This window comes from Gymnoscopelus braueri (assembly GCF_963280865.1).
Source record: "Gymnoscopelus braueri genome assembly, chromosome: 17".
Taxonomy (NCBI): Eukaryota; Metazoa; Chordata; class Actinopteri; order Myctophiformes; family Myctophidae; genus Gymnoscopelus; species Gymnoscopelus braueri.
In genome coordinates, this window is record NC_137617.1 from 18,416,820 (window position 1) to 18,441,314 (window position 24,495).

At 39.4% G+C, this 24,495-nt stretch overlaps 6 protein-coding genes across 6 annotated transcripts; all 6 read left to right on the plus strand.

Moving 5' to 3' along the window:
• Window positions 1-410: 410 nt before the first annotated feature.
• LOC308104555 (uncharacterized protein) lies at window positions 411-4,067 on the plus strand. The gene is made up of 2 exons (XM_080454998.1): window positions 411-1,013; window positions 1,527-4,067. The coding sequence occupies exons 1-2, from the start codon at window positions 824-826 to the stop codon at window positions 2,492-2,494; spliced, it is 1,158 nt and encodes a 385-aa protein (XP_080311124.1). The 5' UTR covers window positions 411-823; the 3' UTR covers window positions 2,495-4,067.
• Window positions 4,068-5,852: 1,785 nt separating this feature from the next.
• LOC308104493 (uncharacterized protein) lies at window positions 5,853-7,828 on the plus strand. Its single transcript, XM_080454928.1, has 2 exons — window positions 5,853-6,378; window positions 6,776-7,828. Exons 1-2 carry the CDS (start codon window positions 6,189-6,191, stop codon window positions 7,666-7,668), a joined length of 1,083 nt encoding a protein of 360 aa, XP_080311054.1. The 5' UTR covers window positions 5,853-6,188; the 3' UTR covers window positions 7,669-7,828.
• Window positions 7,829-8,773: 945 nt separating this feature from the next.
• LOC308104615 (uncharacterized protein) lies at window positions 8,774-14,317 on the plus strand. The gene is made up of 3 exons (XM_080455067.1): window positions 8,774-8,978; window positions 12,482-12,672; window positions 12,917-14,317. Exons 2-3 carry the CDS (start codon window positions 12,483-12,485, stop codon window positions 13,840-13,842), a joined length of 1,116 nt encoding a protein of 371 aa, XP_080311193.1. The 5' UTR covers window positions 8,774-8,978; window position 12,482; the 3' UTR covers window positions 13,843-14,317.
• Window positions 14,318-14,619: 302 nt separating this feature from the next.
• On the plus strand, window positions 14,620-20,434 carry LOC308104320 (uncharacterized protein). The gene is made up of 3 exons (XM_080454729.1): window positions 14,620-14,724; window positions 18,557-18,747; window positions 19,058-20,434. Exons 2-3 carry the CDS (start codon window positions 18,558-18,560, stop codon window positions 19,978-19,980), a joined length of 1,113 nt encoding a protein of 370 aa, XP_080310855.1. The 5' UTR covers window positions 14,620-14,724; window position 18,557; the 3' UTR covers window positions 19,981-20,434.
• Window positions 16,046-18,459, plus strand: LOC308105017 (uncharacterized protein; the record flags this gene model as incomplete). Its single annotated transcript, XM_080455652.1, has 2 exons — window positions 16,046-16,431; window positions 18,157-18,459. Exons 1-2 carry the CDS (start codon window positions 16,084-16,086, stop codon window positions 18,457-18,459), a joined length of 651 nt encoding a protein of 216 aa, XP_080311778.1. The 5' UTR covers window positions 16,046-16,083.
• A 514-nt stretch (window positions 20,435-20,948) lies between the features above and the next one.
• Window positions 20,949-23,357, plus strand: LOC308104711 (uncharacterized protein). The gene is made up of 3 exons (XM_080455210.1): window positions 20,949-21,093; window positions 21,671-21,861; window positions 22,066-23,357. The coding sequence occupies exons 2-3, from the start codon at window positions 21,672-21,674 to the stop codon at window positions 22,974-22,976; spliced, it is 1,101 nt and encodes a 366-aa protein (XP_080311336.1). The 5' UTR covers window positions 20,949-21,093; window position 21,671; the 3' UTR covers window positions 22,977-23,357.
• The last annotated feature ends 1,138 nt before the right edge of the window (window positions 23,358-24,495 follow it).

The window sequence follows — 24,495 nt, forward strand, 5'->3', positions numbered from 1 at the left end:
TGGAGAATAGCAGATCGTAAAGCTCACAACGCGACGGTGGCTATTTTCAGCGACCGCTTTCCCCACAAAAACGAAAATACACTAGTAATAAGCCCTGAGGGACTCCGGTTACCCATATGGGGTTTAAGTGGTTAAAAAGGTTCGCTCCATAACATATTAGTACCATAGAGTTAAAAATAAGGTTAGTACTCAAATGGTGCACCAGTAGAGGGCGACAAAACATTAAACATCTGTGTATCTGCAGAAGAAGGATGTTTTTTTGGGTGTAGCTGCCTTTCGAAGCTGGTCTGGGAACTGTACAGCAAATGCCTGGATCACAGGACTGGATCCAGATTATTAGGGGACAGGAGACACAGAAGCTGATCTCTGACCAGTTAGAGGGGCGGGGCAACGTAAACCTGGACCAGGAAGAAAGCTGTCGAGATACGATACGGTCAGTCAGATTGTTGTGTTGGAACAACTCCTACGGTAATTTATTTGATAAATACCAACACTTCCATTTAAACCTATTTTAACTTGAACTTTCCTCAACTGGTGTTGTATTGCACACCAACGATAAGACCACAGCAACATTAGATTCCAGACGACAAAGCTCCAGCGAGGATTCGCACAAGATGTGTTATAAATGCATTATTAGAAAAACCACAAAGAATACGGTTCCATTCTTAACAGGATTCCAGTGTATTTGATGCTAAAGGCGTTGATGCAACAACATTATCAACCTGTTCTAATGACAGAGGGAAGCGGTTTATAGAGCTCCCCTCCCTGCATGCTCGGCTCATCGACGATACGCTAAAGAATTGGACAGCGCCAGTCCAAAAGGATGTCCAAAATAGAGCGTCTGAATGCCCGGGTGACGAAGCTGCTGTCTGTGGCCGTGCACGAGGTTCTGTTGGTGGTGAAGGACACCGTGTCTGAGTACCAGGAGAAGACAGCCAGAACTCAGAGAGAGAACGACAGTCTGAAGAGAAGACTCCAGGAACTCCAAGACCAGTTGAAGAGAGAGAACAAGGGTAAAAAGAAAGACAACAGATGGTTTATGTGACATGTCAGTGGTTCTCAACCTGTGGGTCGTAACTTCATTGTCATCTGGGGACCCCCCCAATGAAGTTACAATTTAAGGACTTTTAAAACTTAAAAAATAAATAAAAAAATACTGAATCAAAAGTCATCAACAAAATATACTGTAAAACTGGTCAAACATTGGCCAAATTGTCAATATAACAAAGAATACCAAATTGTCAATATAACAAAGGGTCAAATATTGTGAAAATAGCAGATCTACAAGACCTACGCGAGGCGTTGTGAGCTTGTAGAGCTGCTATTTTCACAATATTCATCTGTGGAGCCGAGTCAAACGAAATTGAATGCCTCAACTCCTACATTCCAGTGCTTATCAGGGTGGGGGGTCCCCAGTTCAAATATGATTATTGGGGGGTCACGGCCTGAAAAGGTTGCGAACCACTGGTGTATGTGAGGTTTTCTGTTCAATATAAACATTGTTTTTCATTTGTATTATCTTGCAGAAGTTATGCCAATGGTTGCCACTCCAACATGGAAGACCAATGTGGCGGTGTGTTCCATCAAGCAGCATCAGAAAGAACTGTTGGCAGAGAAAATAGAAATCTCATCCAATGAGGACAGTTCAGAAGATCTCTCCCCAGATTCACCTAAAGATAGTGCTGGTGAGTCATCCAACTGTGAGGACAAAGTTCAGTCACTAAGTATTCCTTGTTTTGAGCCAAAAAGGACGGGCAGACCTGATTTAAACAGTTGTCAGTTTGATGACCCAATAACCCTTAAAACAGAGACTTGTGACAGAACATTAACATCAGTTTCAAATCATGTGAACTCTACAGATGCAAAGTCTGTCTCTGTAAACAGTTCTCATCCTTCACTCCTTGCCTCGTTTGAGATCAAGACCGAGCCTGAATTGGGTGAGGATTCCACACACGCCACAGAGTATTTTTATGATGTTTCCGGGACAAGCGGTCCAAACTTGGGCTCACTAGACCAAGAACTTCTTCAAGCTAATTCAGGGGCCCTCTTTGGATCAAGGATGTTCTTCAATCTGGGCCAAAATAGCATTGAAGAGCCACCAGCAGTTGGTAGCAATTTCACTGCGCCACTGTCCAGTAGGTACAGCACAAACAGTGATGTTGAAAAACAAGATGACATTTTCACAAACAGGAGGGTCATAGGTGGAACAGGCTTGCGAACATTCCAGAGACATCTCACACGGGAAAACCGCTACTGCTGCTCACTCTGTGGCCGTGCCTTCAGACATGCAGGTGACTTTAAAAAACACAACAGGGTCCACACGGGAGAAAAGCCATACTGCTGTTTAGTGTGTGGGAAGTCTTTCAGTCAGTCCGGCTACCTGAAAATACACCAGCGTTACCACACGGGCGAGAGGCCCTATGGCTGTGCTCAGTGTGGAAAACGTTTCAGTCACTCAAGTAATTTTAAAAAGCACCAACTTACTCATCTGTAGCGCTTCACCTTTAATAAAGAAGATAATCTTTTTACAAGTTATGTTTGAAATGACTCTTTTTAGATATTTGCAATAGACAGATTATTACTGATAATGAGGGATGTGTTGCAACAAATTATACCTGTCGGTGCCACACAGATTGCAAAGGTCTTCATCAAATTCTGTTGAAAGGACCAGTAAATGTTGTACAGATGGATCTCAAGCTTGCGAACTTTATGGGCATTTGTATCAAAGAAATAATTTTCATGGGGCTGACTATGCTAACAGAGCAAACAGACGTTGGATCTAAAATAATTAATCACATAATGAAATGTTTTCATTTGAAATGTATGTCGGCCTGTAATTTTAGAACTACAATCAGATTTAAAGTTTTATTAATTGATAGCAGCATAAATAAATTAAATGATCCCCAGCCCATGTTCACTGTTATTCTTGAACTGTACAGTCTTCCACACAATTTGAACTGTATATCAAATAAATAACTTTGAAAGTTTGGATCTGTAACTCCCCAGCCTCCACAAGAAAAACAATTAAACAAGTTGTAATTTGTTTAAGCTTTATTTTAAATCTTACCCAATCTTAAATTAATATTGATTGGTTGATTGGGTAGCTTAATTAAGTACAGCTTAATACAGTATAACGAATGCTCTCAATCATATCCACATATAGATCTCTTAAGCCAATTTATTGTTTCATTTCAGTATATTGAAAAAGGATTACACTGTTTTTGTAATAGTCTTACCATACTGTATAAAAAGCTTAATATTAACCAAGGTACTTTGTATGTTGGTACTGTACATGATCACTGACAGGTCAAATTCACAATCACAGGACAACTTTGAACATTATAGCTGCACCCAGTCTCATATAGATGACTTTGAGATGAATATTTCACTGTTTAGTTACACAACTTAACAGGAGGGAGGTACTTCAAAGGGACAGCTGTTCCAATTCCTACCTGAATACCTTCAATTTATAAAAGTATTTCTCGGTCTTCTCCGGGGCTTAACAGTTAATTTACTGACACCACAAGTGTTTATGCCCGTTTTCTATTAGGTTGATTGATAATTTTCAGCATGAACTCATTTTCTAACAGAAGTAGGCAATGCAGTATGAAAATATTTTTAAGGCAAAGTTATTGAAATGATCACAATAACATGATGTGAGCTTGTCGATCTGCTATTTTCAGCGAAAGCTTTCCGCACAATACGGATGCTGGGGTATAGCAAGCATATGACATTTGATCTACAGGCACTTTACACTAGGCCTCTGCTTCCATTCTAATTCACTATAAAATATATTTGCTATATTGAGTTCAAATTGATGTTACTAGGAAACCTTTGGTTACTTCTAGTTTTTTAAACATGAAATTAAATTGCAAGACTAGAATCCAATTCACAATACCATTTAATTGCTGACCTATTAGACGGCAGCACTAATAAATAGCCTTAAACCACTTAAGCCCTATATACTGTTGAGATTGTAAATCTGTTGTTTTCACCATTTTAGAAAGATATAGACCATTTTTGTTGTTTTGTTGACTACCAATTTAAGTCTTCATTTAACTCTGAGAATGTACTAATGTAATGTGTACACTCTAGAGTAGTTGCACATATAGTTACAAATGGATAAATTAACATTTACTTCGAAGTTGAAAATAAATAACATCAAACGGTAACTTGAATGCTCTGCTCTCAATCAAGATGGATTAAAATACATGTTTGATGATAAAGAATGAAGACAATTATTTTATTTATGTTATGTAGTGCCTTTAATTAATGTTTTTTGGTCCACATTATTGCTAATGAAAATGTGCTTAGAAGTAGTAGAGCTTGGTTTTCACAAACAGCGGTCCTTTTTGCAAGGATATGGTTACACCTACAAATAGCCTACTCAAGGTAAAATAAAATAAAAGCGTATAATACATATTCTTCTCCTTTCCCATATGCTTAATTTCTTGTATCATTACATTTACACATTGATTTTATATAACTCATTAACCGCACCTAATCTATTCTCTATCACTATCTTAAAAAATGCACCCAGCATTAGAAGCCTGTTTTTGTCTACAACACTACAGTATGTGTTGTACAGTTTGTGGGTGACAATGTGATCACAAGAAAAGAGGAAATTACCTACCTGGGTTGCATTTTAGAGGCAAATCTTTCCAGTGAAAACATGGCAACTAAAGTAATCAAAACAGTCAACCAAAGAATACGATTTTTGTACAGGATCTCCTCACTGGTCAGTAGGAATACATTGAGGACTCTAGCAGGAGCACTCATCAAATGTCACTTTTACTATGCTTGCACCTCTCTTGGCACCACAAAAGCCTTATAAACAAGGCTCCAGACATCCCAAAACAAACTGGTCAGGGCCAGGCTACTACTTGGCCTCACACCTACTACAACTCATCTAACCCCTGCTCATTTTGCTAGCGTGGGATGGGTAGAGAGGACATACTACTACAGCAACTTGCAATGGGCCTAGTCTACAAGATACACTACACCACAAATATATCCATGTACCTGTGGACTACTTCAAAGACGTCCACAATCACGCCAGAAGGAGCTCCACAAAACACGTTCAACCCAGACTTGGCTCAAACAAGGTTTTTAACATTTGTTCTCCTGCTATGCCACCAAAATGTGGAATGCCTTACCAACAGTCATAAAAAAGTGTGAATCCTTACTCTCCTTCAAAACTGCTCTAAAAGAGGTGGCTGCAATTCGGAATTGGCCCCTGAAGCCCCCCACCCCCCCAAAAAAAACTGTTTACTGTACATATTTTCGTTTATATTATGTTTTTGCAGGTATAGTATTGTATATCTGTCTGTCATTAAATGTTTTGATGAATTGAGTACACAGAACCCCAATGGAAACAAGCCATAGCGCTTTCTTGGGTTTAAAATCCTTTTAACAGACCTATATATAAGTATTCAATCAATCAAAAACATGTTGAGATAAAGATGAATCAAGCACACAGAAACATCAGGTGCTGAAGCCAGATGTTTGAATGATGATGTTTGAAGTTACGGTAGGTTACAGTGAGACTGTTTGAACACTGTTGAATTGTATTTTTCAATATTATTTAACATTTGTTTTAATTGTCCACAAGCCCCCCAGAAGAACATGTGTGTGATGGTGGCGGGGTGCAGCAACTAACTAACCAACCACACCGGATCATAAGAACACCATTACCCACAAGGCACTGCGATTAAATACGGGAGAAAAAAATTATGGGCCATTTCTTTACAGCTCCCGCGAGGATATCGGCGCGACAGGCCGGTATCTTCTCGGGTCTTCTTCATATCCACCATAATAAAAGTGAAAAAGAGTGGTTGGTTTGTGGGGCACCATCGCAGATTGCACTAGCTAGGCTATATGCGGCCGGGGTCACGCGAATGTTTTGTCCAGATACACTGCTAAAGGATAAATGAGACGGCTTGCTAACTTTATGTTTACAAATCAGAACACTAGACACCCCGTTGCGGTTGTTATGAAAACAAACATTGGTTTTACACGTGCCAATGCTGTCTGTCGGGCTCAGGTTTCCTCTGAAATTAAAGCTACGAGTACGAGCCATCGATCATTGAATGGTCATATGTCGCAGCATCTGCCGATTATTACTTGAAACACTCACAACCCCAGATTCCCATCAACTCACCAGCTGCGCATCAGTATAACTGTAAACCATGTCGAAACTTGACCGCCTGAGTGCCCGTGTGGCCAGGCTGCTGACGGTGGCCGTGCAGGAGGTCCTGGACGTGGTGAAGGAGACCGTGTCCGAGTACCAGGAGAAGACTGCCAGAACTCAGAGAGAGAACCACAGTCTGAAGAGAAGACTGCAGGAGCTGCAAGAAAACATAAGGAGAGACGATGCAGGTTAGCAGCCATTGTTCTTCATCGTTACACAGCTGAATTATTTCATTTTTATAACCAACAATGAATGGAAACACTAAGTTGTCTTGAGTGTATTAATTTAAGACCAAAAGTTGGTGATTAATATTTATAAGAGAAATTCAATGTTGCACCTCACCCAACTTGTATAGTTTTCTGGTTTGCCATTGAATTTGGGAGACAATTCTTGCATTCACCATGACCAAATGTTAATGTACTCTCTCAGAGGTGGTTCTTTGTCCACAACTCTTGTCAGAATGTTTTGTGACTCACTTTTTGGGGTCTTAATTCACTAGCTGAGAAACACTATTCAAGAGAATTCACTTGTCGATCAGTCAAGCACTAGTCATTATGGTTTACTCACTGAGTGCTTTGTTTACAGACAAGACTCTTGATCAGTCTTCAACTCAAACCAAGCAAGAAGATGAACCAACAAGGCAAGATGAACTCGAACCAGAAAATGATAGTAGATGTGAGCCAAAGGTCAACTGGAAGAAACGACTAAGGAAAAAAAAAAGCAACTCTGAGGAGTTGACACATACGTCGTTAGAAACGGACACCTGCAGCCTCATGGTTGCACTAGGTGAAGATGAGCATCAGGAGAGGTTGTCAAATGTGTCCAATGCAGCCCTGACGGTTTACATGACTCGTTCGCTGGCCGACACTGACCAAGACCACTCCACAAAGCCTGGAAGCGACTCAAGCTCTCCCACTCTCCCAGTGATCAAAACCGAGCCTGAGCTACCACAGGAATATTCATCCTCACATGAACAAGTAAATCAGAACCAGCTTTTCTCATCGTGTGGTGATTTTGAGAGCAGTGCAGCACAGAATGGTGGTATCTCTGAGCCCATGGAAGGCAATGCAGAGAATCCTAGTCTTGTGCACTACATCAACGCAGATGGCCTCAGCACGTTTGTGGACACATTTCCATTTGAATGCCATCCTGAGCTGGTCCAAGGTATCCGGATACCCAGCTTTGGGAACAGTCAGGATGACAGCCACATGTGCGTTGTATGTGGGAAGACTTTCAACAGAATTGGGAATCTACGGATCCATGAGCGCTGCCACACAGGGGAGAAGCCTTTCCGCTGCCTACATTGTGGAAGATGCTTCAGTCATGCTGGTAACCTGCAGAAACACAAGAGGGTTCATACAGGTGAAAGACCTTATGGCTGCCAACAATGTGGCAAGACATTCAGTCAGTCAAGTCACCTGAAGAAACATCTCAGAATTCATATGGACAGAGATGCAAAAGGAAGGCGAAGAATATAGGCTCAGTTGTTGAATTCATGTTGAGTTGTATTTATTGAGCCATGTAGTTATTTGTTTTATTTTTAGTTATGCCTATTTTAACTCAAAGCACACGTCTTACTAATATTTTATTTAAAAAAAAAATTACAATGCTATACTGGTTTGTAAAAAATGTTCTACATGCGAGATCGTCAGTGAATACCATGTGCTTGAGCTTGAGTATTTTTTGTATATAATCGAAATAAATGTTTCAGTGTGTTCAAATAACATCATTACATCATTGAGGTGTGCCTATTATGACACTGTCTTTAAAGCATAGCAAGCTGCATGTTTGATCTTTTTTATGTTTTTAAACTATGAGTATAAACATTTCCCTAGCCATAGTGTGATGAGATGGGAGTGATAAGAATTACATGAGATGTGTATAATGTCTAATACTGTATGCACTCAGAATATATAATATAACAAAGGAAATATGGCCCAGTAAAAAGGATTAATTCCAAACATATTTCTGGTTGCATCACGAGTCAGCTCATGATGTACCTTAATTCATCATGAATTAACAAAACATTTATTTTATTCTTCAATACATTTATCTGATTTTATTCTTCAAAGTGCAGGAAAATTCCCCTTTTCTATTTTGCTGCTGCAAAATGTTTAGATGGATTGATGGATAGATGGATAATGATTTACGCCAGTGGTTCTTGAAGTTCTTCACATCAAGGACCCCCAAATTGATATATATTCGGCCACGGACCCCCATCTAAAAAGGTTTTGTGCCATGGACCCCCAGAAAGAAGATTTATGTTTAAAAAATATTCAAGTTTCAAAAGATTAAAAAAAAAAAAGCTAATATACAAGCTCGCAGCGTGGCACGAAGTGAGCTTGTATATCTGCTATATCTGCTTGTATATCTAAATAGCCACGGTAACACATTTTGTTGGGGAACTCCAAGGACCCTTGGGGGTCCCCGGACCCCACTTTGAGAACCACTGTTTACAGAGAATCCAAAACCATTTGACTATAAAATTCTAGACTTTTATTTTGAAATGCAACCGATTCCTGGTAGTAGTTGCGCTTGTGCTTCCGGGGTCATCTCTTTTATTTACATTATGTATCACGTCCTTTGCTTCCAAGTAATCTTTCAAACTTGCTCCAATGGTTTAAGTTCATTTGAAGTTTTAATGTTCTGCTGGCATTAGATGTCCAAAGTTTCGAGCTGCTAAACAAACAGATGCACGGGAACTGATCCTTTGACCCTGGTGGTGTTGAGCAACCTTTTAAACGATCCAAGAGCACTTTGAAAGAAAACGGATCAGCTCGCCAGCAAGGTAAGCCATTGAAACACTGCATTAAAACTTAAACCATTCTACTATATTCTGCCATCAGAAATCAGGAAAATGTGTAAATGTTGCAGTGGTTTAAAGTAATTAAGTACATTACTCAAGTACTGTACTTAAGTAAAATGTTGAGGGTTTTTTACTCTACTGGAGTATTTACAATTTTCAGTACTTTTAGCTTTTACTTCTACTCCACTACATCTCAAAGGCTAATATTGTACTTAATATTGTACTACAATTATTTGAAAACTTTAGTTACTTTGTAGATTTTGATTATTGTTACAAAACTTACATTAACCTCTTCAGCCCTTTATACATTTCGGCCATTTGAAAATGGAAATGTTATACATTTGAAAACTTGTGAAATGGAACATTCTGCATAATGAGTACTTTTACTTTTGTACTTTAAGTATATTTTTATACCAATACTTTTGTACATCAAGTACATTTTTTGATTCTGGACTTTTATTTGTAACAGAGTATTTATACATTGCAGTATTGATACTTTTATTTAAGTAAACAATGTGAGTTTTTTTCCACCACTGAAATGTAGGCTGTGAAATTGGGCTGCCCTATATAAATTAGTTGATAGTAATGGAGTTTACAGGTTTGAAACCACTGACTTATGAACAAATCTAGAGTGCTGTCTGTCACAGTAGGCCTATCTCAACAGTTTCCCATTGTTATATGACATCAGTTGTACTGTTTCTATATCTGTAGGTTTAAGAAACAATATTACTGTTGACGTTTAACACTAGCTAAGAAATGTGACTGTCGTTTGGGGAAATAAATAAATAGTGACTAGCGTTAGGCATAAGAAACTAGCTCCACTTTACAGAGCAGTCTTAGTGCCCGCTCTTCCTCAGCCTGTCAACGTCCAAGGGACAGCTATTGAGCAGGTACAGTCCTACAAGTATCTGGGCGTTCACCTGGATGAGAACCTGGACTGGGCTCTGAACACCGATGTTGTCTATAAAAAGACACAGAGCAGGCTCTTTTTCTTGAGGAGGCTTAGGTCTTTTGACGTGTGCAGCAGAATGCTGCATATGTTCTACCAGTCAGCAGTGGCAAGTGTCCTGTTCTATGCTGCAGTCTGCTGGGGAGGCAGTGTGATGGACAAGGATGCTAAGCGGCTGAACAAACTGGTGAAGAAGGCGGGCTCAGTACTGGGAGAGAGGCCGGACTCACTGGAGGCTGTGGTGGAGAGATACATATGTCACAGTACGTTTGGAGAACCAGTACGATTGAAGACAGAGCGCTCGTTTTTAGGCACGGGGCTCCTTCGGGGCGAGGCGGGGCTTTTCGAGACAAGGTTTATTAGCGAGGCTCGCGAGGAGGAGAAGGAGGACGCGGCGCTGCGAGGCGGGGGTTTATTACGCGAGGCTCGCGAGGAAGAGGAGCCTCCTCCTCCTCCTCCTCCTCGCGTAATAAACCGTCCTCTTTCTCTCCTTCTCTCGTTCTCCTCCTCCGAGGAGGAGGAGAAGGAGAACGCGGAGAGTCGGGGCTTTGATGCGCTTTGATGCGCCGACGCAGACCTGTCTTTTGTGTGTGTGTGTGTGTGTGTGTGTGTGTGTCAGTCAGGGAGAAAGTAAAACAAAAGCCAGAACACAATAAAAGTATCTAAACAGTCCTGTTTTCAATAAACCAAAAAAAGCATGAGCGCGTGCGCGTGTGTGTGCGCTTGTGTGTGTGTGTGTGTGACTGTGTGTGTGTGTGTGTGTGTGGCCATATATGTTTGTGCACAAGCCTGGCTTGTGGCTCCCTCTAGTGCTGGGTGGGTGGTAAAAACGAGCGCGCTTTCTTCAATCATACTGGTTCTCCAATCATACTGTAACATATACACAAGAAGAGCAGGGCCATAATGGACAATGTGGGTCATCCTCTCCACAACATCCTGGCAGGTCAAAAAAGCAGTCGTAAGGACCTGTTCCGTTCATTGCCCTGCAAGAACGATCGTTTTAAGAACACTTTTGTTCCAACAGCAATCAGGCTCTTCAACTCCATGACCAGCCGCTAGGCCTATGAACTGGACTAATGGACTAATGGTCTTAGTTTTTAGTTATTTATGGGTCTATGTGCAATGACAATGACAAAGGATGATTTTTATTCCCAGTGACACCTTTTAAATGCTTTTTTATGCTTATTTCATAATATATCTTTTATATTTGTCTTCTCTCAGTTTTAACCTGTGACCCCCCTTTTTTTGTGATGTGTTTTTAACTAACCTTGCCTGTATGAGCTATGGGATATCTGAATTTCCCCTCGGGGATCAATAAAGTATCTATCTATCTATCTATCTATCTAGTGTCCAATTAGCTGTAAATGCTAGCTCTTACAGAGGGCTCATAGAACATGGTAAATTAGCAACATAAGGTGACTGTTATAATATATTTTGGCTGCATTGCCTGTATCTGATAGACCTGCATCTGTGTCTGTTCTGATTCACTCTTATCTGACCTGTATGTTTGACCAGCACATGTAATGATTCACTCTAATCTGTGTAAGCACAGATATGTTTGTGATGCCATGGTCACTTGCTTTAGTGAGATACTGTATGCACAATGATTCAGGATGCAATTGTTGAAGTACAACTCGATCTACATAGAACATCATGATTTATTATGTGCTTATTAACATCATACTCTGTTCCATTCTGTATCTGACTTAAATGACTTAAAGGGCAAGACCACTTTGGTAGAGGTTTGGGGTGTAGCTACCTTGCCATGATGTAACTCCAAAGGTGGACAAGAAATCAAAAATAATTGCTCCATCGATTAGAAATTGATAATTCAAAATATGCTCCTCATTGACTTACATTGTAGGCTGAAACAGCTCTCAAAGTCAATCTTTTAGCACATAAACAAACACAAATAAAGTTGATTCAGACAATATAGAACATCACCAAACCCAGTACTGTTTTTATTTTGATAAAAATGTTAACTTCCTGTTGATTTCACTATTTGAAGATCCGGATCCATGGATCCAGTCCGGGTTTTCTTCATAATAGAAATGGCAAAATCAACAGGAAGTCAATATTTTTATCAAAAAAACAAACAGTACTGGGTTTGGTGATGTTCTATATTGTCTGAATCAACTTTGTTTGCGTTCGTTTATGAGCTAAAATAGTGACTTTGAGAGCTGTTTCAGTGTACAATGTACGTCAATGAGGAGCATATTTTTGAATTATCAATTTCTAATCACTGGAGTAATTATTTTTGATTTCTTGTCCATCGTTGGAGTTATATCATGGCAAGGTAACTACACAACCCAAACTTCTACCAAAGTGGTCTTGCCCTTTAAATCTTCTATTCACGTAATGTGACTTGTACTATATATGTTTAAACTTAAGAACGTTTTGTGTGATACTTGTCGTGTTGTTTTCCAAATGTGCTGCTTTCTTACAGAGAAATACCTCAACCAGCATTAAGGAATTAAAAACAGTGACTAACACTCAATAATAAAGATGTTTCTTTGTTTTGTTTTTGTCATTTTAGGATGTCTAAACTTGAGCGTCTAAATACTCGTGTGACAAAGTTGCTCACTGTAGCAGTGCACGAGGTTCTGGAGGTGGTGAAAGAGACTGTATCAGAGTACTTGCAGAAAACTGCCAGAACACAGAGAGAGAATGAGAGTCTGAAAAGAAGACTTCAGGAACTGCAAGATGAGTTAAGGGAAGCCAATGAAGGTGAGCTTAATTACTGTAATCGTTATTTCTACTTGCTCTAATTGATCATATTTAACCTTTAATTATTCTTGGTTGCAGACATGTATGGTTAGATGGTAACAAACAATTATTAAACACAATAAAAAGTCAAATGAGAAACAATGAATTCAGAAAGTACGGAAACAATGTATTTTGATACGATTTTCACATTTTAATTTTTGCACATCTCTTCGAGTATCAACATGATGTACTTTCTCTCCTACAGCCAATAAATGTGCTCCTCTCCCACCGTCCTCTTATAAAGCAAGGCAAGATGAACCAGTGCAGGATGAACTGAAGCAGGAGCCTCAATTAGAAAACAGTCAAGGACATGATCCAAACCTCACAGAGACAAAATCAAATGCGCTTCAGATGGAACCGTTCAATTCAGGGGAGCTGAACTGCACAGCAACTGCACATGCACATGCGGTCGACTGCAGCACCATAATTGCACTAGTTGAACAAGGAGAACATGATAGAATCTCAAATGTGACCAACGCAGCTTTGACAGTTTACACAAGTCATTCACTACTAGATGATGAGCAAGATAATTCAGTGGGACAAATGAAATTAATCAAAATGTCTGGAAACCTTATGAGCCCCCCGTCTCTCCCAATGATAAAAACAGAGTCCGCACCACTTCCATATTCAGCCTCGCATGAACATTTGGAACAGAGTCAGTTATTCATGTGTGGAGATTTGGAAAGTGGAACCGTGCAAAATGCTGGCATGCCTGAGTCCATGACAGACAACACAGAGATTCCTGGCATGGTGCATTACATAAATACAGATGGTCTCAGCACCTTTGCAGATTCATTTCAGTTTGAGTGCCATAGTGAGCTGGCTCAAGGTATCAAGAAACCCAGTTTTGGGAAAAGACTAGAGAGTCACAGTTGCAATATATGTGGGAAGACATTCAACAGGATTGGGAATCTAAAGATCCACCAACGCTGTCACACAGGGGAGAAGCCTTATTGCTGCCTACATTGTGGAAGGCGCTTCAATCATGTTGGTAACCTGCATAAACACAAGAGAATCCACACAGGTGAAAGGCCTTATGGCTGTCAACAATGTGGCAAAACTTTCAGTCAGTCGAGTCACCTCAAGACACATCAAAAACTCCATATGGACAGGCGTTCTACTGTTCAGTGAAGAAAACAGTTGAGTCCTTGAATTATTGTTGATTTGATGTATTGAGTTGCTTTGTTTGTTGATTTAAACTATTCTTTTGAACTCAAACACACCTGATACTGTTTATTTTCCTACTGTTTAAAACAATGTGAGATAATTTTCAGGTAGACAACACTAAGTCTTTACTATGTAATACTACTAGTATACAGAATCTCTTCATTTTGTATACTGTGATTAATAGCATTCATTTAAACAGCTATCCTTGACATTTTAACGAGCTGCAAATTTCAATGACATATTAACAACACAATGTGGATAAATCTGTGAATCAGCAATTTTATTAATCTTATTAAAAATGTAATGTAAGAAATGCTCATCTAAATATAAAGTATAAAAACGTTGTAGACCACTTAAGATGTGTCATTTTTTTAAATTGTATCCCAGTTATACAAAGTGTATTTATTACATGTCTTAAATAAATAACAAAAGAAGTCAGTGTGGCCATGTTGATATTTGGATATAACACACTTTCACGTTCCATTTTCTTTAATCCACAAATATTACGTGTGTGTGTGTGTGTGTGTGTGTGTGTGTGTGTGTGTGTGTGTGTGTGTGTGTGTGTGTGTGTGTGTGTGTGTGTGTGTGTGTGTGTGTGTGTGTGTGTGTGTGTGTGTGTGTGTGTTACACTTATTTGTATAAATAATAGAGCACCCAACTATTGCTTTTATTTTGAAATGGAGAAGAAAGGGAAGTAATTGGGATTTTTCTTCCGGAGGTGATGTATTTTTGATTTAGACAGCAGAAGTTATGTTTGATTGACATTAATGAAATCGTCTGCTAGAAGTTTGTTGGGGCTACGGTTCGGTTACAAGCAAGCGCTGAGGATTTTTGAAACATAAGAAGGTAATGTTGAATTGTAGCTTGCATTGAAACCTAACCTGTGTCCTTGGAAATAAATGTATTTAGTAAACAGTCAACATTAGTTTCTTAAGTCATCCTCCAATGAAGAGTGATGGTGACTGGTGCTGGATAAATGAATTTAACAGGATGACTCAGAGTAGCCGCAACTCTGAGATCCTATTTTTAATATCTGGAATCTAGAGTTGCAATACCAACCCTTGACAGCACATACATCCAAACAGAAAAGTCCTATCTGATCGTATTAAACGACGTTAAACTGACCAACATTGCAGCTGTACGGAAAGCATGAATTGTCCTCTTTCTATCTGCAAAGTTTTTGTTTCATAAAAATCCACCATAGACAAGTTATCAGCTACTTTCTGACAATCAATTCCGTGCGGTGCAGGTGATTCTTTTTCTAAGTGTTGGCGTTTGGAAGCCCTCGTTTTCTATAACGCAACGTCTTGCTGCCTCACTGCATTATGTGACATTTAGAAACAGGTGATACGAAGGACCATTGAGTGATTTCCAACGTGCGCTTCCAAACTCCAACACTTACAAAAAATGATCACCTGCACAGAATTGTATTGACAGAAAGTAGCTCAAAGCTCATGACATGTCTATGGTGGATTTTGGGCCGTTTGAAGAAGCACCATTGCGGTGCTTTTGCTGTCAAGAATATGGGCATGTGGCAGCAGTATGCAGAGGAAAAAGTAGGTGTAAGACGTGTGGAAAGGAAAACCGTGGGGGGGAATGTGACGAAGAGCAGGGGCAGCCAAAGTGTGTGAACTGTGGAGGGAGCCATCACACAGGAGCAACGCAATGCTGAATGCTCTAAAAGGGCTAAGGAAGTGGAGGTGAAAAGGATGAGGAACAAGGAAAATGGAAAGACGTATGCCGGTGCTGTCAAGAGACTGGAGCTGCCTGGAGGGGAAGGAACGCGGGGCAGAGCAAAAAGAACCGGAGGGGGGAAGTAATGGAGAGGAGATGAGCATGTACTTTGACAAAAATTGATTTTTGGCTTTTATTGCTATGGTGATAAATTGTGCAGTCGAAATGAAGGGGAAATCAGAACGAATTGCGATGATTTTGGAAGCAGCCAGGAGATACCTGAGGATAGAAGAAGTGGAGAGGATCTTGATAAGCTTTTAAGGGAAGGAGGTGCGCAAACTCAAGAACTAGAATTTGTTCCAAATGAGATATATTAACCAATCACCTGTGGAGGGCAGCATTACACACTACCGTGTACACGTACAGCCTGCCAGAAACACAAAAGAAGAAGATTGATCAGCTCCGTTCCATGCAGCACACAGCTAGAAGAAGCTGAAGCAACAGTGTCTGTGTCATGTGCAGAACGCGAAGATGACAACAACATCATCATCATTCGAAGAGCGACTTTGCTTACTAGTGCGGAACTACCCATGGCTCTATGACTGTACAACCCCAGAGCACAAGAACAAAATCACAGTCCAGGGCAGCTGGGGGCAGATTGCCGAGGTATTAAATTCAGACGCAATAACAGTTGAAAGAAAATGGAGAAACGTCCGAGACCGTTTCACACGAAAGTTAAAGAAATACAACTTGTCGAAGCGAAGTGGTGCTGGCGCCTCCCTCGCCGATGTCCCGCTAATCCTCACTGATCTGGCATGGCTAAAGACCTACATTTCGCACCGAGATACATCCACAAACTTCCCGGTCAGCGGCGACATGGTAAGCAGCAAAACAAACATCCCGGGTCATCTTTTCTACTTGGCAGACGTACTTGGCAGACGTCGTCTTTCTTTAAAGGGATATTTCACTTTCAAAAAAACTTTTGTTCATTTTATCATCTACTCAGGCCTTTGTGAACCCCCCAGACAGTTTTTAAGTTGCTTGATTCATTATTTAGATATTTGATATTCATTTTATCAGACACGCCCCCTTCCTATACAAACCCATTGTAACTTCAAACTTCATTTTAACCATGTTAGATTCATCAAAAACACCCGTCCTTGGTTCTCGTGACTCATCATGCCCTCCTAATGCGTGAGGGGGCCGTGTTTTTTCAATTACTTTTTTCATTGATTTTTTATATATTTTTTGGAAAATGAAAAAAATTAAATACAATAAAAATTTTAAATAAAATAAATGAAAAAAGTATTCGGAAAAACACGGCCCCCTCACACATTAGGAGGGCAGGATAAGTCACCAAAAGCAAGGACGGGTGTTTTTGATGAATCTAACATGGTTAAAATGGAGTTTGAAGTTACAATGGGTTTGTATAGGAAGGGGGCGTGTCTGATAAAATGAATATCAAATATCTAAATAATGAATCAAGCAACTTAAAAACTGTCTGGGGGGTTCACAAAGGCCTGAGTAGATGATAAAATGACCAAAAGTTTTTTTGAAAGTGATGAAATATCCCTTTAAGTCTTTACAACAACAACAAAAAGTAATCGAGCCTATTGATTGACTGAATACTTTAATACAGGGGTTTTCAACCGGTGGTCCGCGGACGTATTGCAGGTGGTCCCTGGCCAATGAGTGGCCATGCATAAAAATAAAATAAAAAACTTACAGGAGTACTGTATGGTGTGTGTGTGTGATATGAAATGTGAGCTTACCATAATCACAGTAATCCATAATCAAATTCCATCATATTCAAACAAAATCACTCTATTTTATTAGATATTATATTGATATTATAGCTATTTTCTCCAGCTCCCTGTGGTGCATGAACCCCCCACCACTATTGTGGCAACTTCCGACAGAATCGGCCAAAGACGGCATTAAAACACTTCTTTATTGAAAGATATGGATTATTACATTAAACTACTACCCCGTAGAGCCAGTTAACATTTGGGGCTTGGGGTTAAGCACCTTTATTTTCACATTTGTACATGTTTGGAGTGTCTACGGGGCATAGTGCAGAAAGTCCAGGTCTCCATGGGGCGTGAACCCTACAACTCTCGTAGATTGAAGACGTCAGAATCATAAATACGTCTACGAGGGTTGTATACTACAGCTACCAATAGACATACATGTAGGGTGCCAAGCATTGTTTTTGTCTAAACCTAATTGAAAATAGCAGATCTACAAGCTCACACTGCGACGTGTTATGAGCTTGTAGATCTGCTATTTAAAAATAATCTTGAAATGAAATGTGGAATATTTAGAAAAATTCTAACAACACAAATCTGACTCATCTGACACCAAACATTTAAAGATCGGGGATTAGGGACAAATACATATTCATTTGGGGCTCCATGACATGAAAATATTTGAGAACCACCAAATAAGCAACTACACTTTAGAAACAAGCCCAAAAAAGACATTCATTAGTTTTTGTGGTGCAATTTATCAAACCAAAACACTATTGAAAACTGAACACAGTGAGATACAGTTAAAATTCAGTTCAATACAGTTAACATTCTCCACTATCTGACTTCTTTATAGGCACACTCTGATGAGGAGGACAGTAGCAGCTTGGGAGCATCTGAGAGCCTCAGCCTAGGTGAACATTCTCTTATTTCGCAACCTGGAACTCCAACAGCCTCCAGCAGCCCAACACGCTCCAGCCAACAAACCCCTGCACGACCATATCCTTCTGGCCAGCACAGGGCTTCTCGACCTGGAACTCCAACACTAGCAGCCTCCCGCAGCCTAACATACTCCAGGCAAGAAACCCGGCTCAGCCCAGGGCCACCCCAAGCCAAGGAGAGATCACTTTTCACTCCACACAGAGCTGTCTTGTCCTAGCTCTGGTGTGGACACACAGAACATGTAAAACTGTGCAACATTGAAACCTAAATTACATAATGTGACTTACACAAAGATGTTTTTCTGTACATTTTAGGATGTCTAAACTTGAGAGTCTAAATGCCTGTGTGACAAACTTGCTCACGGTGGCAGTGCATGAGGTTCTGGACATGGTGAAACAGACGGTTTCAGAGTACCAGCAGAAAACTGTCAGAACACAGAGAGAGAATGATAGTCTGAAAAGAAGACTTCAGGAACTCCAAGACCAGTTAAAGGAAGCCAGTGAAGGTGAGCTTCATTGGTGTAATTGTTATTTCTATTTGCTGTCATTTGTAATATTTTACCATTAGTTCCTCTTGATTGCAAACAAGATAGTTTGTAGAAGTAAACACATTTTTTTATAATAACATTTTTCAAAAAATATGTATTGCATTTTGATACTGTTTTCACATTTACAATTTAAAGGCCAGTTCACACCAATGCAACTACTTGCTTGTTTTATTGCAAGGAGTTGTGACTAGTTGCATAATTGGTGCGGTCTGGCCTTTTACACATCTCTTCCAGCATGATTGAATTTGATGTACTTTCTCTTCTACAGGCAATAAATGTACTCCTCTCCCACCATCCTTGTGTAAAACAAGGCAAGATGAACCAATACAGGGTGATCTGAAGCAGGAGCAACGATTAAAAAACAGTCAAGGACATGATCCAAACCTCACAGAGACAAAGTCAAAAACTCTTCAGATGGAACCATTCAATTCAGGGGAGCTGAACTGCACAGCAACTACACATGCACATGCGGTCAAATTCAGCACCACAGCTGCACTAGTTGAACAAGGAGAACATGATACAATCTCAAATGTGACCAATGCAGCTTTGACAGTTTACACAAGTCATTCACTAGAACTAGATAATGAGCAATATAATTCAGTGGGAAGAGTAAAATTAATCAAAATGTCTGGAAACCTTATGAGCCCCCCGTCTCTCCCAATGATAAAAACAGAGTACGAACCACTTCCATATTCAGCCTCACATGAACATTTGGAACAGAATCAGTTATTCATGTGTGGAGATTCGGAAAGTGGAACTGTACAAAATGCTGGCATGCCTGAGTCCATGACAGACAACACAGAGACTCCTGGCATGGTGCATTACATAAATACAGATGGTAGCAGCACCTTTGCAGATTCATTCCAGTTTGAGTGCCATAGTGAGCTGGCTCAAGGTATCAAGAAACCCAGGAAAAGACTAGAGAGTCACAGTTGCAATATATGTGGGAAGACATTCAACAGGATTGGGAATCTAAAGATCCACCAACGCTGTCACACAGGGGAGAAGCCTTATTGCTGCCTACATTGTGGAAGGCGCTTCAATCATGTTGGTAATCTGCGTAAACACAAGAGAATCCACACAGGTGAAAGGCCTTATGGCTGTCAACAATGTGGCAAAACTTTCAGTCAGGCGGGTCACCTCAAGACACATCAAAAACTCCATATGGACAGGCGTTCTACTGTTCAGTGAAGAAAACGGTTGAGTCCTTGAATTATTGTTGATTTGATGTATTGAGTTGCTTTGATTGTTGATTTGAACTATTATTTTAAACTCCGAAACACACACGGTACTGTTTATTTTCCTACTGTTTAAAACAATGTGAGGTAATTTTCAGGTAGACAACACCAAGTATGTACTATTTATTACTGCTAGTATACAACATCTCTTATGATTTTGTATACTGATTAATAGCATTCATTTAAACAGCTATCCTTGACATTTTAACGAGCTGCAAATTTCAATGGCGTATTAACAACATAATGTTGAATGAAGAATCTGTGAATCAGCAAGTTTTTTTAATCTTGTAAAAAATGTAAGTAATGCTCATCTAAATATAAAGTATAAAAACGTTGTAGACCACTTAAAATGTGTATTTTATACAATAACAATATGCCCAGTTATACCAAGTGTATTTTCTATATGTCTTAATAAATAACAAATACAATTAGTGCAGCCATGTTGATATATATTTGGATATAACACATTTTCAAAACTACCCTTGGTTCATTTACATGTGCTCAGATAACATACAATTTATGCATTATCAATGTTCTCTGTTGATATTTATAAACCTCCTTCCTCAGGTCATGGTTCAAGGGAAAAGGATTAGTAGTCAAAATAATACTGCCTATCCTGCTTGATTGATTGATTGATGTAGTTTATTTAGTAAGACATGATAATAGTACATGACAGTACATGGAAGTACAAATTTACAATACAATATACCAATATAACGTCCAATTTCCAAATGTAAAACCAATATAGCTGTGTGTATGTGTGTAGTGTATGTATGCGCGCGCACACAAACGCACACACGCGCGCGCGTAAAAAATAACAGAACGCCCAATCGTGCTTTTATTTTGAAATGGAGAACAAAGGGAAGTAGTTGGGATTTCTCTTCCGGGGGTCATTGACTGTTGTGATGATGTGTTTTTGATTTGAGTTAGACACTAGTACAAGTAATGTTTGCTTGACATTCGTCAAATCGTTGTCTGCTACAAGTTTGTTGGGGCTACGGTGATGTGTTAACGATAGTTCGGCTACAAGCAAGCACTGAGGAGGATTTTTTTTAAACATAAGAAGGTAATGTTGGTAGTTATGACGTTAAATAGAATCGCTCGCTTGCATTGAAACCTATCTCCTGTCCTTGGAAGGAAATGCACAGTATTTAGTAAACATTCAACATTAGTTTCTTACGTCATCCGACAATCTGAGGAGTAATGGTGACGTCAGACTGGTGCTGGATAAATGAATTTAACAGGATGACTCGGAGGCATCCCCAGACCTAGCCCTGGTCCAGAGCGTTAGTGTGAGAGAGAACTCACTAAAACGCTCTGAACCAGGGCTACCCCAGACCCATGCTGATTGTCAGGGTACATTTTGGTTTGACAGTGACAGGACAACTGTGGTGGGCTAATACAAAATGAACTTGCTTGGATCAAAGCTCTATTTAAGTCCCAAAATTACGATGAATTGAATACACAGGATCACAATGGAAACAAGCCCCTAGGGCTTTTTGTTATCCTTTTAGCATTCATTGTAATATCGTACCACTGTACTATCTGCAACTGTTAGCACACAGAACATGTAAAACTGTGCAACATTGAAACCTAAATTACATAATGTGACTTAAACAAAGATGTTTTTCTGGCCATTTTAGGATGTCTAAACTTGAGCGTCTAAATGCCCGTGTGACAAACTTGCTCACGGTGGCAGTGCATGAGGTTCTGGACATGGTGAAACAGACGGTTTCAGAGTACCAGCAGAAAACTGTCAGAACACAGAGAGAGAATGATAGTCTGAAAAGAAGACTTCAGGAACTCCAAGACCAGTTAAAGGAAGCCAGTGAAGGTGAGCTTCATTGGTGTAATTGTTATTTCTATTTGCTGTCATTTGTAATATTTTACCATTAGTTCCTCTTGATTGCAGACAAGATAGTCATTAGAGGTAAAAATAATAATAAAGTAATTTCAAGAGTGTTCAAAAAATATGTATTGCAGTTCGATACTGTTTTCTTCCAGCATGATTGAATATGATGTACTTTCTGTTCTACAGGCAATAAATGTGCTCCTCTCCCACCATCCTCGTATAAAACAAGGCAAGATGAACCAATGCAAGATGATCTGAAGCAGGAGCAACGAATAGAAAACAGTCAAGGACATGATCCAAACCTCACAAAGTCAAAAATGCTTCAGATGGAACTGTTCAATTCAGGGGAGCTGAACTGCACAGCAACTATGCATGCACGTGCGGACGAATACAGCACCACAGTTGCACTAGTTGAACATGATAGAATCTCAAATGTGACCAACGCAGCTTTGAGAGTTTACCCAAGTCATTCACCAGATGATGAGCAAGATAATTCAGTGGGACAAATTAAATTAATTAAAATGTCTGGAAACCTTTTGAGCCCCCCGTCTCTCCCAATGATAAAAACAGAGTCCGAGCCACTTCCATATTCTTCCTCCTCACACGAATATTTACATCAGAACCAATTATTTACAAGTGAACATTTGGAAAGTGGATCAGCGCAGAATCCTGGAATCCCTGAGTCCATGACAGACAACACAGAGATTCCTGGCATGGTGCATTACATAAATACAGATGGTCTCAGCACCTTTGCAGATTCATTTCAGTTTGAGTGCCATAGTCAGCTGGCTCAAGGTATCAGGAGATCCAATTCTGGGAAAAGACAGGAGAGCCACATTTGCAGTGTATGTGGGAAGATATTCAATAGGATTGGGAATCTAAAGCTCCACCAACGCTGTCACACAGGGGAGAAGCCATATTCATGCCTACATTGTGGAAGGCGCTTTATTCATATTAGTAACCTGCACAAACACAAGAGGATCCACACAGGTGAAAGGCCTTATGGCTGTCAACAATGTGGCAAAACTTTCAGTCAGTCGAGTCACCTCAAGACGCATCAAAAACTCCATATGGACAGGCGTTCTACTGTTCAGTGAAGACAATACTAGTTGAGTCCTTGAATTATTATTTTACATCGGTATTCCATTATTACATGGTATTACACACAGACGTGTGTGTGGGTGGGTGTGGGTGTGTTGTATGTGACAAGTAGTCTTACTATTAGCATTCTGTCAAACTGTTATCACTTGGCATTATAACAAGCTGCTAATTTCAATGACTGAATAACTTCACAAGATGTTTAATAACTTGAGTTTATTTGCAATATTTTATACAAAATGTAAGTCATGCAGTGCACTCAGGCTATATAAATATAAAGATTTTTTTTAAACAGTTTTGACCACTGAAAACGTATGCTGTTCAACAGCAGTATTCCCACAATATTGTATAAACTGTACTTATAACATGGTAATAGGCTATCTTAAATAAACAACAAAACTAATCAGTGTGTCCATCTGGATATATATTTGGACGGAACAAAATGTCAGTGGCTAGAACTATATTGCTCAGAATGGTGTTGCAGTTGACATGCTATACTGAACAAGAACCCTAACTATAAAGTACTTATCAAAGTGAAGTTTTGAAGCACTTAACATAAATCTGAAGATAAAACATTATGGGAATCAAACAAACAAAAAAATCCAAAAAGGTATTTCCGGCTTTAGGCCGTCATGAATACCATCATTACATGGCTTCAGAAGGTTGGAGGCAGACTAGACTACGCTGTAAAGCAATGCAGAGGACAATTCCATGAAGATAACCCACAAATGAAACCGGTATTTCTACATAGTTTTGTTTAAATGTGCCTAATTTTGGATGTGTACACATATTGACTACTTTAACATTTGTCCTGGTAAACTGCAAGTTTTACAAGAAGAAGCTACCAATTCTGTATGTCTGTATGTATGGTATGTATGAAGTTGAGTTGGTAATGAGAATGTGTTGTTTGATTGATTGATTGATTGGTTGATGTACTTTATTTAGTAAGACATGAGAACAACAGTGCATGGAAGTACAAATTCACAATACAAGGTCTACTAAACTGGAAGGCTCATAAAGCAAAGCACTAAGCTTGTTACTGTATGTATGTATGTATGTGTGCAGTGGTGTAAAGTAACTAAGTACATTTACTCAAGTACTGTACTGAAGTACAATTTTGAGGTATTTTTATTTTACTGGAGTATTTCTGGTTTTCAGTACTTTTACTTCTCCACTACATCTCAGAGGCAAATATTGTACTTTTTACTCCACACACTTAAGTTACTAGTTACTTTGTAGATATAAATTATTATATTCTAAAACATACATTAACCACGTTAGCTCTACTTTATACATAGGCTATTTGAAAATAGCAGATCTACAATGCGACTCGCTGTGAGCTTGTAGATCTGCTATTTTCAAAGATTTTTGTACTTTTACTTTTGGTACTTTAAAGGGATATTTCACTTTCAAAAAAACTTTTGGTCATTTTATCGTCTATTCAGGCTTTTGAGAGCCCCCCAGACCGTTTTTAAGTTGCTTGATTTAGTATTTAGATATTTGATATTCATTTTATCA

What these genes read in the sequence shown, in the direction of transcription:
- LOC308104555 (XM_080454998.1), top strand. Translation starts at nt 824, where the DNA reads ATGTCCAAAATAGAGCGTCTGAATGCCCGGGTGACGAAGCTGCTGTCT. An exon ending in GTTGAAGAGAGAGAACAAGG is followed by an intron (nt 1,014 to 1,526) that starts GTAAAAAGAAAG and finishes ATTATCTTGCAG; the next exon opens with AAGTTATGCCAATGGTTGCC.
- LOC308104615 (XM_080455067.1), top strand. Translation starts at nt 12,483, where the DNA reads ATGTCTAAACTTGAGCGTCTAAATACTCGTGTGACAAAGTTGCTCACT. An exon ending in GTTAAGGGAAGCCAATGAAG is followed by an intron (nt 12,673 to 12,916) that starts GTGAGCTTAATT and finishes TCTCTCCTACAG; the next exon opens with CCAATAAATGTGCTCCTCTC.
- LOC308104493 (XM_080454928.1), top strand. Translation starts at nt 6,189, where the DNA reads ATGTCGAAACTTGACCGCCTGAGTGCCCGTGTGGCCAGGCTGCTGACG. An exon ending in CATAAGGAGAGACGATGCAG is followed by an intron (nt 6,379 to 6,775) that starts GTTAGCAGCCAT and finishes CTTTGTTTACAG; the next exon opens with ACAAGACTCTTGATCAGTCT.
- LOC308104320 (XM_080454729.1), top strand. Translation starts at nt 18,558, where the DNA reads ATGTCTAAACTTGAGAGTCTAAATGCCTGTGTGACAAACTTGCTCACG. An exon ending in GTTAAAGGAAGCCAGTGAAG is followed by an intron (nt 18,748 to 19,057) that starts GTGAGCTTCATT and finishes TCTCTTCTACAG; the next exon opens with GCAATAAATGTACTCCTCTC.
- LOC308104711 (XM_080455210.1), top strand. Translation starts at nt 21,672, where the DNA reads ATGTCTAAACTTGAGCGTCTAAATGCCCGTGTGACAAACTTGCTCACG. An exon ending in GTTAAAGGAAGCCAGTGAAG is followed by an intron (nt 21,862 to 22,065) that starts GTGAGCTTCATT and finishes TCTGTTCTACAG; the next exon opens with GCAATAAATGTGCTCCTCTC.